Source organism: Desmodus rotundus, chromosome 3 (genome assembly GCF_022682495.2).
Source record: "Desmodus rotundus isolate HL8 chromosome 3, HLdesRot8A.1, whole genome shotgun sequence".
In the NCBI taxonomy this organism is placed as follows: domain Eukaryota; kingdom Metazoa; phylum Chordata; class Mammalia; order Chiroptera; family Phyllostomidae; genus Desmodus; species Desmodus rotundus.
The window spans coordinates 22,390,847-22,407,323 of record NC_071389.1 but is presented as its reverse complement, the minus strand read 5'-3'; the positions used below and the strand labels follow the sequence as shown (position 1 = coordinate 22,407,323).

The following is a 16,477-nucleotide window of genomic DNA, read 5'->3' as shown; positions in this document are numbered from 1 at the left end:
AAAAGGGATAATTTGTGACCACAAAAATCATAAAAGTAAAGGAGGAAAATAACTTGAACGGGTATGAAGAATTTTACACAAACCTAATGGTAACCACAAAACAAAAATCCAGAGCTGAGATTCCAAACATAAAGAGGAAATGGAGAAAAAAAATCATAGACAAACCACATTAAAATAGCAGAACCAATCACAAGGGGGAATAAATATGGAGCTACAAAAGCAAACAAGAGAAAAAAATGTCTGCAGTTTAAGTCTCATCTCTCAATAATCACCCAAACTGTAAATGCACTAAAGTCACCAACGAAAAGGCACAGAACAGTGGGATATATTAAAAATAAAATCCCAACAATGTGTTGCTTGTGGGAGACAGCTCCAAAGATAAACACAGGCTCAAAGTGAAGGGATAGAACATGATACTTCAAGCAAACAGCAACCAGAGAAAAACAGGTGTAGCAGTACTTGTATCAGACAAAGTACATTTCAAGATAAAAAGGTAACCAGAGACAAAGATGACCATTCTATAATGATAAAGGGACAACCAACTCATCAACAAGACAGTAACACGTAAATATATATGCACCCAACATGATGAGAGCACCAAAATACATAATTTACTCTCAGACCTAAAAGGAAAAACTGATAAAAATACAATTTAGTAGGGGACCTGAATACGATGGACAGCAATGGATAGATCACCCTGACAGAAAGTCAGTAAGGAAATATCAGCCTTAAAGGACACATTAAGCCCCAACAGACTTAACAGATAGTCTAGAACCTTCCCTCCCAAAATGACAGAATACACATTCTCAACTGCACAAGGAAAATTCTCAAGGATAAACCTTCTGTTGGGGCACAAAACAAGTTTCAATATATGTGTTTTTAAAAGATTTTATTTCTTTTCAGACAGAGGGGAAGGTAGGGAGGAAGTGAGGGAGAGAAACATCAATTGGTTGCCTGTGACATGCCCCCAACTGGGGACCTGGCCTGCAACCCAGGCATGTGTCCTGACCAGGAATCAAACCGATGACCCTTTGGTTCGTTCAGGCCAACGTTCAATCCACTGAGCCACACAAGCCAGGACAAGTCTCAATATATTTAAGACAACATATAATTCCAAGCAAATTTTCTGACTACAAATGGTGGTAAACTGGAAATCAACCAGAAGAAGAAAGTCAGAAAAACCTCAGACATATGGAGAATAAACAACATGCCACTGAACAACCATTGGTTCAAAGAAGAAATGAGATCAAAAGAGAGAGACAAGTGAAAATGAAAAGGCAGTGTACCAAAGATTTGGGGATCAGCAAATGCAGTACTAAGAGGGAAATTTATATAGCATTATAGGCCTACCTCAATAAATAAGAAAAATCTCAAACATTACACCTTAAAGAACTAGAAAAATGAAGCCCAAAGTCAGTTTAGAAGGAAAGAAAAAAAATCAAGAGCAGAAATAAATGAACTAGAGAACAAAAAGACAACAGAAAAAAATTAATGAAACAAAGAGCTACTTCTTTCAAAAAATAAACAAAATTGACAAACCCCTGGCTAGATTCACTAAGGAAAATAGAAGACTCAAAAATCAAATGAAAGAAATACAAAGGCTTATACAGAAATACTATATGAAAGGCTATATGCCACCAGACTTGATAACCTAGAAGACATGGACAAATTCTTTGAAACATACAAACTTTCAAGACTAAATCACGAGGAATTGGAAAACTTAAATATACCAACCACTAGAGTAAGGAAATAGAAACACGAGTCAAAAACCTCCCCCCAAAACAAAAATCCTGGACCAGATGGCTTCACTGGTGAATTCTACCAAACATTCAAAGATTTAATACCCATCTTCCTCAACTTCTAAAAAAACTGAGGAGGAGGAATTTTCCTAACTCATTTTACAAGGCCAACATTAATGTGATACTAAAACCAGGCAATATGATATAGAGAAAAAAAGTTACAGGCCAGTATCTCTAATGAACAAGAAGCAAAAATCCTAAAAAAAAATACTAGCAAGTCAAATACAATATATTCAAAGGATCATACATCACAGTAAAGTGGAGTTCATTCCAAGGATGCAAGTATGGCTCATCGTCCACAAATCAATCAATGTGATACAACCATATTAACAAAATAAAAGATAAAAACCATATGAGCATATCAATAGATGCAAAAATAACATTTGAAAACATACATTTATGATAAAAACACTCTTATGGGTATAGAAAGTACCTCAAAATAATAAAGATCATATATAATAGTCTTCTCTTTTCTATTTATTTCCAATTTTATTACTATTTTTCATCTTTTTTTGGTGTTCATTCTTTAAATTAAGGAGTTGAATGATTTTTTTTTCATTCCTGATCTGTATCATGAAAATAAAACATGATTTCAAATCTAATGATTTCATCTAGGTTCTGCTTTAGCTGTATTCCAAGATTCAGACATAATGATTTTATTACTAGTCCATTGTAGGTGCTTTCTCATTTCCTTTTTTTAACCCAAGAGTTATTATCCATCTACTCTTCTGCCAAAAATTTTGTCAGTTTTCAGGCTGTTTATGAGCCAGAGTAATATCCATATTTATATTTTTAATTAATTCTATCAGCACATAATATGCCACCTTTTTTTTTTTTTGCATTGAATACTTTTTAAATCAGATACTGTGGATATTCTTCCCCAGCTTTCTCTTAATATTTGTCTAATAAAGTTTTTGCATCATTTTTGCCCTTGTTAGATTTTTTAAAAAATTATAGTCTTTGAAATTGTACTCATTTATTTGTATCAGTATCAACTCATGAATTCCTATTTTATTCATTAGTTTGTAATCTGATACTCTTATTATTTTGACACACAAATTCTCCTAGGTTTGATCAATGGAAGTCTCTCTGGCTGCCCCCTATTTCCTTCTGTCACTTCCCCATCATTTTTTAAAGCATTTACATACCCAAAAGATGTTGCAGGGTAATTTTGTGCTTTTCCCACCCAGTCTTGGAATCAGCCATTGAGCCCTAATGCCTTATCCCTTGGTATACTCACTGCTACTTAGGTAAAATTGTTTCTTTACCCTGTCAGTGGATAGAATCAATTGATCCATTACACAAACATACATATATTCATATAACTATACAACTATGTCAGTCTAAACCTATGAATTCATACAAATTCTTCCAATTTCAATTCAACACCTCAGGGTTCTTTCTAGCATTCTTCCTTTCCACCTTCATTAATCCTTTCTCAAACAGTGAGAAATCTGGCTCCCATTAGTCTCAATATATGTACTTGTTTCTCAATCATGTAACTTATTTGCACAATGCAGTCAGTCTCCGAACCATTCCACCACCCACTTGCTGTGATGCTGGGCTGCTTCACTGTGGCACCTCTCACCAGCAGGTGTCCATGGGCTCCAGGAATACACCAATTCCTCCATGCTTGTACTTCCTCAAACACTAATGTCTCTATGCAGGGAAGGGCAAGTGAAGATGGAAAAAAAGGGTGAGAATGGGTCTTCGGTTAAATTTAAGACGTTTACATTCACTGTAACTTAGAACTTATTTCTGTTATCTCGCAATTTCCATTGAGTAGCAATGGACAATTTCCTTCTACCTGTTTAAAAGATAATATGCTCTACTTTTATTTTTTACATGACTGAGTAGTATTCCACTGTATATACGTACCACATCTTCTCTATTCATCTGCTGAAAGACAGTTAGGCTGTTTTGCACGTACTGGCTATTGTGAATGCTGCTGCAATGAACATGGGGCACATAAAACTTTACTTGATATTTGAAAGCATACCAGGTGCCAGGCACAAATTATAAGAGTTATTATTATTCCACTTTATGAGGAAACTGAGGCACAGAGAGGTTAAGTAATTTACCTAAAGCTATATAAACAGAAAGTGAAAACCTCAGCTCTTCCCACTCTGCAACAATGCCTCATTGCTTTTTCAATGATGGTAATAACATATAATGATAGACAAGAGGAAATGGGGGCATTATTGCTTAATTCTTTCCTAAAATTTCAACTCAGTACCATAGGGAACTTTTTTATTCACATGAGAGATAAAATTCTGAATTTAATAGAAAACTGGGATCCATTTACAAAAATTCATTTTACTTTAGTGTTTGGAAAACAACTGTTTTACAAAATTAGGGCCAGTAGATAGAAAGTTTAAATGGAATTTGAAGGTAGACTTGTACGATATAAAGACAGCTCTAGAATCTAAGGGAAAATGCAACTCGGTCTCATATTTGGAAATGAAACATGTACACATACATTTACAAATGCATATAGTCTTTGTGCCAATCCCCAATTTCAAAACCATGTAAGTTGAATGTCAAATGCAGTCTTTTATTAAATCTCAAAAAAGTTTGCCTTAAATGAAATATGAGTCATATACAGTATACCTGATATTTCTACTTTTTGGGCTTTGAGTATAAGTTAATAAAGTAACTAAAATTAGAAATGAGTCTTTTGATGGAAGAAAACAAATGAAAAGACTGTAATGAAACAATATGCTTACTGGACTGAGTAATATCAAATAATTTATTTTCTGAAAACTGCTTTCTTTGTTATATACCATCTGTTGGGTCATACCAATATGGTCAAACAGAAAAATATTTTAAATTCTTTCAAGACACAAAGAAAAAGAGTAACTCACCCATCAAATACAAATATACTATTTTATTCTAAGGGAATATTTCTGTGGTTTCTGCAAGGGGAAAACCCAAAGTGGTTAAAAAACAAAAAAGAACAGAAAGGATAACTTAGATGTTTCTCTTGTGTTTGATGTCTTTTTTCCTCCCCTGGAAAAAAATGTAATTTTACATAATTTTAAGGAATTTTTAAAAGCAAATAATTGGAGACATATCAACAGCTATGCTTACAGGAAATGACCAATATTTTCTTGTATGAACTAACTTAGGATCTGGCCAACTCTGTAATCTAACCTGTAATTTAAATCCCGATACAGTCATTAACCTGGGGTGTTGGCTGTTCTCAGTTAAAAGGTACAGATTTTTTCTCTCTCTCTGGTCTTTTGTAACAATTTATCTACTGTGCCAAGAATATTTGAATACAACTACAGAAGGGGAAATGTTAGTGTTTATACAAAACATAAAATGAATATAGTGGGGACTATTACATCTGAAGTTTCTGGACAGTTTATTGGCAGACTTATGAAACAATTCAATTGTTTTTCCTCCATATTAAACAAGGTCTGGAAGTAATAAGCTTTCCAATCAGAAATGACAAACACAGATGGAATTAAATTATACAGAATTGGGGCAGATTTACTTCTTACACACAGTTCTCAGTAACAAAAAATGAAATTTGTTACAGGCAGAGGGACAGAACCATCAAGTAAGTACACAATGTCAAAAGGCCTATTTTTAAATTTTTATTGTAGTTAAATGACTTTATTATAAAAAAAAAAACACAAACCTAGCACTCCCATCTAAAAAAATGGGACATACTGAAAAGTCTTTCAAGGCTAAAATTTCTAAGAGCCTTTTGGACTTCTCTCATTTCTATTATAGGGTCAAATTAACCTCTGCTAAAGAAGTTCTGTGATTAGCCAACATCATGAAAGCTTCAATTCAAAATTTTGTGGGGAAGAAACTGAGAATGGAGATAAGGGCTATGGATTGATATGTCAAACACAGCTATGACTTGCAATCCTCAGAAAACCACTAAAACAGCTAAGAGTTTGGAATAATGCTATAAGAAGACCTGCTTGTGAATATGCAAGACAGTCAAAATCTTTGTACCCTAACCCCAGAAGCCCCATTTTCAAGTTTCTTAGGACAACAAGGTCATCTTCCAAATGCTTTATATAGGAACATACAAGGATCTTTCCTACCATAATTCCGATAGCTAAGTAATACTGTGTCTTTGTGGAATCCTCCACAGGTTTGCCAGAGTTAAGGAGAGAGACTATCCTTTTTGAAATGACAAGGGCCTCCAGAAACTGGTACAAAAGACAAATAAGAGGAATTATTTAGGAAATAGGAAGGTAAAACAACGAAAGAAAAGCTGCCATTTTGGGATAAAGTGAAAAAAAAAGGAGAACCCCCATTTCTGTGTACCACAGCTCATGCCATGAGACAGCAGCAATAAAGGCTGACACCCAGAGAAGTGGGCATTTTAGTGGGTTTTCTAAAAACATTTCAAGACACTTGGGGTCTAATGGGATCCACAGATCCTCTGTGTGTATGACCGGTCTGTGGAGTTTCAGCCCCTTTACCTTAATTTACCCACATCCAGACCCACAGCTGAGAAGCTAGACCCAGAAAGTAACAGGGACACATTACTGTGTGAACAGCCATGAAGGCCCTTCTTCCTGATGTGAGGGGCCAATGGCAAAAGCACCAGAGGCTTCCACCCTTCACAGAATTGGCTTGGCAGTGAAAATCGAAAGACCACTTCACTCTCTACCTTTCAGGAAAAGTGGAGTATTTTTACTAGGTCCTCAAGTCTGGGTCCCACAACCCTCATCTGATGTCACTCTTAGCTCTGTACTGGCTTCCCCTCTGACTTTTACACAGGGCTTGCCCAAGGAGCCTATTGCAGCCAAGGTTTCACTTCAAAGCTACCTCTCTAAGGTCTAAGGTTACTATGGTAGAGTTTTATATAACAGTTTTCCTTAAAAATATTCCACAATTTGTTATTCCCAAACAAAATAAGATTATGCACCACTCAGAGAAATTGGTTAGTCATTCTGAAGATGTCTAAGAACTAGATCACTGCCAAAGAACGTTTCTCAGTTCGTATTTTTTCCTTCAGTTTTCATTTGTACATCCATACTGTGGTTCACGAGTCATCTGTTTTCCATTATCTTATAATCAAGTCAAGAGGACTTGGACTTCTACATCGTTTTCCAAAGCTGGATGCGTTCACAGTTTGGTGCATACCAATGTGTATGAAAATAGGAACCCCACTTCTGCTTTAATCTGATAATTCAACATCAGAGTCTTCAGATTTGGCTTTGGCAAGTTCTTCGTGTACCTCCCTCACCATGAGAATACGTGTTAACATGGTGTCCAGGGTCCCAGGGTCTATCGGGAATGTGGAGTACCACATGGGGCTATTCGGAACACAGGAGCGCTCAGGTTGAAGGTAAAATACATCATTCCTCTGCTTCACACTTTCAGAACTATCCATAAGAAAAAAGAAAGAAAAAAGAAAGGAAATTGGGGATTAAAAAGCAGAGGAAATACATAACTACTCTGTAATGTAACGGCTCTCAACTTTGCTCTACTGTAACTAGTACATGGATAAGCAACACACCCACACAGACACACAAGTTTATAAGCATTTCCCCCCCAGGAGCAACCTATAACTCCACAGCTTTTCTCCCACACTCAATAAATCATATTGGATTGGAAATGAGTATAATGTTAACAGAAGACAAAGTGTAAATCCTTCACAAACATTAGTATTTACAACATTTTTAGGAGCAACAGAAGTTCAACTCACATGTAACACTATGGCTGAGAACCACATACTCTCAGCACCCATTATCTGGAATGAACCCCAAAGCACTCAACACACATTACCAAAGCGCAAACACAGTCACTACATTTCTTCAAGAAAAAAAGTACTTCAGTGCGGATCTTACAACTCTAAAGTCATAAAGTTTCTGTAAGAAAAATATCACTTAAAAATGTTCAATTCCTAAAAATAAATTATTTTTGTACTTGTTTAACAATATAACCTCTTCCCTAAATATTTTTTCTGCCCCAGCTGGTGTGACTCAGTGGACTGAGCTCTGGCCTGCAAACCAAAGGGTCACCGGTTCAATTCCCAGTGGAGGCACATGCCTGGGTTGCGGGCCAGGTTCCCAGGCGTGGGGAGTGTGAGAGGCAACCACACATTGATGTTTCTCTCCCTCTCCTTCTCCCTCCCTTCCCCTTTGTCTAAAAACAAATAAAATCTTAAAAATAATAATAATAAATTTTTTTCTATATAAGTAATAAAATCACAGCAGTTTAGATATCACATAAAAGGTGAGTAACAACTGTACAGATCAATGGCAGGGATTCTTATTCTTGCCTTTGAAGAGATTTTTGGAAAAAGATTATTAATATATAAAGCAATTTGTTTATTGGTTCAAAATCCAGGCAGACATGAGAATGGGGAAAATAATGAAACTAGAGGCAAATCCTTGTCTTTAGACTTTGACTTGAGTCACAGGCGAGCTACATTTCTGATGCTCAAGCACCTGAAATTCAAACTATGTTAACTCCTTTTCAAGTGTGCTGTATCTAGGTCAGAGGAAGGTCACTTACCACTTTGACAGGTAAAACTCATAAAGTCGGACAGGGCACCTCAGTGGGTTGTCAGTATTCTCTGCCATCTCCACACCCACTGGAACCTCGTCATCTTCATTTCGTTTCCTCTTGCCAACAGTTAATTTTTCTTGAGGCAGAAAAAATGAGATTATTTCCTTCAAGTCTCAAGACACCCAGCAAGCTTTGCTTCCAGTCAGAACTGTCACTCCCTCCCCCTTCCTTCACTTACTCATTCAACAAACATTTACTGAGCATCTATGGAGGTGGTAGATATTAAGTGCAGAGTTAACAGCATTGGACAAAATTACGTCCCTGTCCTGTATGCCCCCTGCTCACCAAGTGGGGGCAGCATGGCCAAAGGCATGTTGCTCCAGAATGCCTCAGTTCTGAGCATGACTGAGAGACTTTATTAGGCAGAGGGTTCTTAAGGGGTTCACATACTCTTCTCCTATGGTAGACATTGCGATCTAAGTAGTCACCTCTTTATCTAAAAATAGTTCTATCATGGGGCATCAGTGTCCTCTGGGCATTTGTTCAAGTTTCTTTTATTTGTCATAGTATTATGAGAAATGGAACCCTGACTGGGAAAAGAAATTCTCAGTAACGTGACCATTTGGTAAGAAAAGAGCAAATCCTTTTCCACCAACAGAATCCTGCCAAGGCTGAGGGTGAAGACATGAAAAGTGTGCTCTTTCTTTTACACTTTCCCATTAAATCCTTCAAGAGAACAGTAGGTGGAACCGAGAACCTGAGGAAAAAGGTTTTATTCTTCTCATAGTTGCTCTTAACAATAGCACAAAACTTTCCCAGCTTCCTGCATTAGTTGTTACTTAAACACAATTCACCCTGATTTTCTATTTAGAGGCTACCTAAATAGAAAGACTTTGCTCGTTATTTGTTCTGAAAAGAAGCTGAACTTATTACAAATCTTGTTAAGCACCTAAAATCAGATGAGGGAAATGTTACCTGATTGCCTCTTCCTTCCCCAACAGTATCAATTAAGATCACAAAGTGGGATATCTATATTTGTTCATGTATGTGAATTGAAAAAAACAGGACACATGGTGAAAAGGCGAGATAAGCTTCGTATTTTCTAAAGTAAAGGAGCAATTGGGGAAAAACTGGCACAAAGATGAACATCACAATTATTCTTTAAAATTTTACTTTCAGTCATTTTAAATTCTCACATTCAAAATATATTTTTCACTATTATCCTAAGACAGTAACAACTTGATTTTGGGAATTTTAGAACTTACAATTTTGGTCAAATATCAAAAAAATGAATCCCTAGTTTCTTAATAACAATATTGACTTTTTAAAACTTAAGAACAAACTATTATTTAATATACTGCTTTTGGAATGTCACTGCTGGTATTATTCTACCATGTACAAAAGCAGTATACTCTAGGCCAGCTTTTAAGTTCCTTCAGAATTTGACAATTTATGTTAACTAAAAAGAGGTGGTCTGGTTAAAAGAAAAATATTTAGAAACAGTAGATTTAAAAGTTAAACAAATTCTTTTAAACTAGTAATGGACCCATCTGTTGCCTCTAAATCAGTGATTTTCAACTTGGCCATATATTTAAATTCCCTGGGAAGTTTTAAAATGAGGATTATTTGGGCTCTATCAATGAAGTCAGAACTTCTAAGTTAAAAGCCAGTAAAAGTATACTGAAGCAAGTGATTCCTCTCCTTTTGAGAAATATCTTGAACCTAGCCTTGACATAAAGGAAGCATTAAATGTTAAACTAAAGCTATACTCTTCCACATCTAGACTCTACAACTATCCCTCTGCAGTTAGTATCTATTTGAGTGCGAGTAAGACCTCAATAAAAATCTTACAAACTCCCACCACACACCTGGTTCTGACTCTGGCTTTTGTACAGGTGGAAAAAACCTCAGATATGTCATCTTGGTACTGTACTTCAAAATTCTGGTCCGTCTCATTACGTGGGCGAAGGAAAGCTTCAAGTGCTCAGTAACATTCTTTAGTTGAAAGTATTTGGTATTGAAGAACAGGAGGGTGTTCAAGAGGACAATTGGTGAGTATGCGCCCAGCTGCTTGCACTCCCACAGATGCTCTTCTTCGATGCGGGAGAACATGTAACCTGGGCCGGAGCGGGTGGGAGATGGAAAAAATATTAAGCTCTTGACAAATAAAACTGATTTCTCAAATTCTCAGACAAGATATGAAAGAAAGAGTGTCCCTCTCCTTCCCCCTCTTCTTTATACAGAAAGAGAGAAAAGGAACCACAAAGAAAAGATCAAATGATTCCATTGAAGCATACTCTGGGAGCATTGTCCTGAGAGGGTTAATCTATGGTTATTTGAGACCAGGGGTCGGCACACTTTGTCTGTAAAGGGCCAGATGGTAAGTATTTTAAGCAGTGTGGTCCATATAGGCTTTGGAAACTTTGTTACTGTAGAAGATAAGGAGCTGCAGACAACAGACAAATAGATATGGCTATAACATGGCAATAAAGTTTATTTACAAACACTAATTTGAATTCCACTGCCACAGAATATTATTCTTCTTTAGATTTCTTTCCCCCAAAATTTAAAACCAATTTTAGTTCATGGACTATACACAGAAAACAGGTCTGGCCCACGGGTCAGAGTTTGCAGACTCCTATTCGACATCAATACACTTACTGTTAACTGGTTCAGTTTTATTTAGCTAAGATCCCTACCTCCTTCCCACTTCCTCTTATTTTGAACTTATATTGAGTGATAAATTCATGATGACTTAACTGGGATTTTTCTTGAAAAACAGAAGAGGTCGTACTGAATTATTAAAACAAGTATACCTTTAAATGCACCTTCCCCAAGATACCCCTTAAGTTCAGGTCTCTCCACAATCCTTTTGTTGCTGACTCTGCATTCTATTTTTAGGCCATTCATATTCATAAACATGAATTTATTACTTGCATATCCATGCCCCTCACCTCCTCTTTGAATGCTAAATGCACCAAGCCATCAGGCTGCTCAGAATGCTTCGAAGGTGCTCTGTAGCACAACACAAAGGGGCACAAATTCCAGAGCATCACATTCAACCACTCCACCATTCACAACCAAGAAGCCTAAGACGAGGAGTGAATTAGGGATTTGTCCAACGATGTATGATCAAAGACAATTTGAAGATGCAGACTTAACTCTCAACAACCAGTGCAGGATACTTCTTAGAAGTAGAGTATGTGGCAGTTATTGTGTACAGGGTACAACTTCACCAACATTACCAGAATAAAAAGTTTCTAAAAAAGTAAATGGAAATCCAGTAGTTTTTTTTTTATTTTCAACAGTTAGTATGTATACACACACTCTTTGGAAATTACAGTTTTACTAAAAGAATCAATAATAAGCCAAAAAATTTCTCCTCAGAAGTCCAAATACATTATGAATCATGACAGGAATAGAAATGAAATTTAAAAAAGATAATCTTACAACTTAAGCAATTTAAGAAGACATACATGAAAAGGATCAAAGTAAAAAATAATCATCCTACCATTAGGAAGTATTGTAGGTTCCCATATTTTCAAGAGTTTGGTAAGTTCAATCATAAATCTGGAATAGGGCTCTGTAAAAATGTTATCTATTCTACCATTTTCAAACAGGTACTACAAGAGAAAAAAATGAAAACACATGCTGATACAAAGAACACACAAGGTTTTTAAAGATTATTTTAAGTGAAACTTATATAATGTTAACCAATGACCATCCCAATAAATTTGTTTAATTAAAAAAAAATTTTTTTTTAATTATTTTAAGGAACTTATCCCTAATTTTTGCCCTTACAATATTGTGAACCATTTTAAAGTTACATGTTAAAATACCAGGATTCAAGCTAAAGGTCCCTTTCATGAGAATTGACATCATCTTGAGCACTGAGCTTGCAAGGTAAAATTTTCTATATCTTTTGTAAAACATGGATAACAGAGAAAATTTACAATAAATAAGTACCTTTAATCACTTCATGAAAATTATATACTAAAAAGTGGTCCTAAATTGAATTCCCCAATCATTTTTCCAAATCACAGTAAGCATCTGCAAATGTACTCCCAGAAGATTTTATTTTTCAGCCTAATAGGAATTTAACTTCCTGAAATGATACAGTTAGCTGGTGTCAAGTGACGTGAGGATGCCCAAATTCAAAAACTATTTGGAGCCTTCTAATCACAGCTTCCAACCCTCTCTCTACCCCACAACAGAGACGTCAAAAAGTTCAACTCTAATTGTAGGATATAAAACGATGCTAATTATAACCATCAAGAACCGTATCACAGGATAGGAAATAAGTAACAGCTTGGGTAAAGTACTGTTAAAAAAACATTTTGCGGGTGTACGTCTGGTCAGATAAAATCACTCGGGACATACAATGAAAATTTATAGAGCAACATCAGGTAGCATACAATTAGATTCTAAATATCTTTTGGTGAGCCCTGGCTGGTGTGGCTCAGTGGATTGACTGGCTGCCTGAGAACCAAGGGGTCACTGGTTCGATTCCCAGTCAGGGCACATGCCTGGGTTTTGGGCCAGGTCCCCAGCAAAGGGTGCACAAGTTCTCTCCCTCTCTTCCTCCCTTCCTCTCTCTCTAAAAGTAAGTAAAATATTTTTTAAAAATTAAAGAAAATAAAGTATTCTTCTTTTAATAAAACTATTTTCCCATCTTAAAAAATATATCCTCACTGCTCTGGCTGGTGTGGCTCAGTGGATTGAGTGCTGACCTGTGAACCAAAGGGTCACTGGTTCGATTCCCAGTCAGGGCACATGCCTGGGTTGCAGGTCAGGTCCCCAGTAGGGGGTGTGCAAGAGGCAGCCACACAGTGATGTTTCTCTCCCTTTCTTTCTCCTCCCCGCCCCCACTCTCTAAAAATAAATAGATAAATTCTTTAAAAAATATATATCCTCATTGTAAAAAAAGTTTCAAATACAAAAAAAGTAGAAAAAAAAAGACATACTCAAACTGATATACAAAGACTATTACCATTCATGAATATTTCAACCTTTTAAAAATTTCCTTTTTAAATATGTAGAGTTGAATTTTATACATTTACTCAAGTATATAAATACACATAAAATACATGTTTTTGTCTTTTTTAAAATTGCTTCCCTCTTAGAACAGGAACAAGATAAAAACACCTATTCTTGCTAGTTCTATTCAACACTGTACTGGAAATTCTAACCAAAATGATCAGGCAAGAAAAAGTAAAAAACATTCAAATAGGAAAGGAAGAAGTAAAATTATCTGTATTTGCAGATGACAAGATCCAAAAAACAGTTATTAGAGCTCATAAGTAAACTCAGTACACATGCAGGATACAAGCAGTATGAAAATGAGTTGCAATAAACAATCCAAAAGGGAAATGAAGAAAAACAATTCCATTTACAATAGTATCAGAAAGAATAAAATTTTAAGAGTAAATTTATCCAAGGAAGTACATGACTTACACACTTCAAACTACAAAAGAAATACTGAAGGAAATGAAAGAAGAGCTAAGAAAACATCTTGTATTTGTGGATCTGAAGGCGATATTGTTTAAGTGGTAATATTCTCCAAAACAATCTACAAATTCAATGCAACCTTATCAAAATTCCAATGGCCCTTTCTTTCTTTTGCAGAAATGGAAAAGCTAATTCTAAAATTCATATGGAATTACAAGGAACCTCAAATAGTCAAAAGAATCTTGAGGAATCACACTTCCTGATTTCAAAGTTTACTAACAAAGTTCCTGTAATCAAAACAGTGTGTACTAACTGAGAGTCCAAAATAAACACACACATATTTAGCCAAATGATTTTCGACAAAGATGTCATGACCATTCAATGGAGGAAGAATTCTCTTCAACAAATGGTGGTCGGAGAACTGGATATCCACATATCCCTAATTCACGCATGATATAAAAATGAATTAAAAATGGATCAAAGACCCATAGGGATAGCCACCTATCCCTAAGTCACACATGATATAAAAATGAATTAAAAATGGATCAAAGACAAGAAACATAAAGGCTAAAACCACATAACCAGAAAACACAGGGGTAAATCTTCATGAACTGGAATTTGGTAATGGATTCTTATAACACCAAAAGCACAAGTAACAACAGACAAATAAACTGAACTTCATTGAAATTAAAAATGTTTATGTATCAAAGTACACTATCAAGAGAGTGAAAAGAAAATCCAGAGAGTGGGAGAAAACATTTGCAAATTGCATATCTGATAAGAGTTTAATATATAAAATACATAAACAAATCCTACAATTCAACAAAAAAGACAACCCAATTTAAAAAATGGCAAAGGACCTAGACATTTCTCCAAATGTATACAAATGGCCACCAACATGTACATGAAAAGATGCTTGATGTTATTAGTCATTAGGGAACTGCAAATCAAAACCACCATAAAATGCCACCTCATATTCACCAGATGGCAATTTAAAAACAAAAACCAAAATTAATGTTGGCAAGGAAGTACAGATAATGGAGCCCTCATACATTGCTGTTGGGAACATAAACTGGTGCAGCCATTGTGAAAGAGAGTTTGGTGGTTTCTCAACAAGCTAATCATAGAGTTACCATATGACCCTGCAACTCCTAGGTATATTCCCCAAAGAACTGAAAACAAATGTTTAAAGAAAAACTTGCACACGAATGATCATAGTAGTACTCACTATTCATAACAGCCAAAAGGTGGAAACAACTCAAACGTCCATCAGCAGATGAACGAATAAGTAAAATGTGATATTCCTAACAATGGAATACTATTTGGCCGTAAAAAGGAACAAAGTGCTGATTCTTGCTATGATACTGATACACCTTGAAAACACGAGGTGAAAGAAACCAGACACAAAATGCTATATACCGTATAATCCTATAAAATTCTACTTATGTAAAATACCAGAATAGGTAAAACCATAAAGACAGAAAGCAGATTTATAATTGTCAGAGACAGGATGGAAAGGGTAATGAGGAGTAACTGCTTAACTGGTAGGGGGTTTCCATATAGCGTGATAAAGTTCTAGGGATGGACAGTGGTGATGGTTACACGCCATGAATGTACTTAAATACTACTGAATTGTACATTTTGTCATATGTATTTTTCCATAATATAAACATTGCACTACACTTAAGAGTTTTGCTTTTACTTTTTAAAATGTATGCCTGCAAGAATTTTCCACGTCAATATCTAGAGCAGCAATTCATTCCTTTTTTTCACTGTTGTATGGTATTCAGTAGTATAGATATATTACTGATTGAAACATCATTCTTTTGATGAACACCTAGGGTGTTTCTTTTTTTTGTTTTTGCTGTTAAAAATATTACAATGAAAATATTAGTATATGTATGTATATGCCTCTGGGGAGAGATAATGATCAATGGGTTTGCTAGACTGAAGAATATATTCATTTAAAGATTTAATAGCCACTGTTAACTTGCCTTCTGAAAAGGTCCTCGAACAGTGCACATATTTTCACTAATACTTAGTATTATCAAATTTCTCAATTTTTCAAGTTTTTAATCCATTTAATAGATGAAAATTTTCCCCAATTACAGTTGAGAACCTTTTTATATTAGGGAAGCAGTCCAACATAGTGTTTGTAAGCACAGACCCTAAAGCTGACCTGTCTGGTTTCATAGCTTGGCCCCATCATTTACTAACTTTGAGACTTCAGGCAAGTTATTTAACTCTCTGTGCCTCAAGTTCTTCAGCAAAAAATAGTGATGATAACAGTTCTTAAACTTCACAGGGCCTCATTAAAAATTAAGTGACTTAATATATGAACTGGGCTTATATTAATACATAGCATACAGAGTAAATGACAGGTGTTCCTGGTACATTTTGTGTATTAGCAATCTGTTGATTTTCTTCTGTTACTCACCTATTTGTTTCTTTTGCCAATGATCCCCTTCCCAGCTAATGTCAACAGTGGTGGTCCCAGTGGTATATTATAGCTGTTTATTTTTCCTTTGAATTTGTATTGTCAAAATTCTTTATAATTAGCATAATTATTTTTATAATCAAAATAAGAAAGAAGCATATTTGGGATGTCAACATAAGTAACCTTTTAAAATTCCTTATAGTTAAGTATGTTTATTTCTTGTCAAAATAAATAAAAGGTTCATAATAGTTATTCCTATAACAATCTTCTGAAAATATATTAACTTTTGGCCTCTTTTTAATAGTGT

At 35.4% G+C, this 16,477-nt stretch overlaps 2 protein-coding genes across 15 annotated transcripts in view; one reads left to right on the top strand and one right to left on the bottom strand.

Moving 5' to 3' along the window:
* The window catches only part of SFPQ (splicing factor proline and glutamine rich), a 296,926-nt gene that overhangs the window by 98,824 nt on the left and 181,625 nt on the right, over window positions 1-16,477 (top strand). The gene's annotated exons all lie outside the window — the stretch shown is intronic.
* ZMYM4 (zinc finger MYM-type containing 4) overlaps window positions 806-16,477 on the bottom strand; it is a 128,378-nt gene continuing 112,706 nt past the window's right edge. For 11 of the 12 annotated variants that reach the window (XM_045190820.3, XM_071220874.1, XM_045190822.3 and 8 more), the window contains 4 exons: window positions 11,797-11,908; window positions 10,154-10,402; window positions 8,292-8,421; window positions 4,667-7,156 (listed from right to left, as the gene is read on the bottom strand). In XM_045190820.3, coding sequence (XP_045046755.1) covers window positions 6,949-7,156; window positions 8,292-8,421; window positions 10,154-10,402; window positions 11,797-11,908 — 699 coding nt within the window. In that variant the 3' untranslated portion in view covers window positions 4,667-6,948. Of the gene's footprint in view, window positions 3,459-4,666; window positions 7,157-8,291; window positions 8,422-10,153; window positions 10,403-11,796; window positions 11,909-16,477 lie in introns of those variants that run through there. The other variant, XM_071220875.1, reaches the window with a different exon arrangement.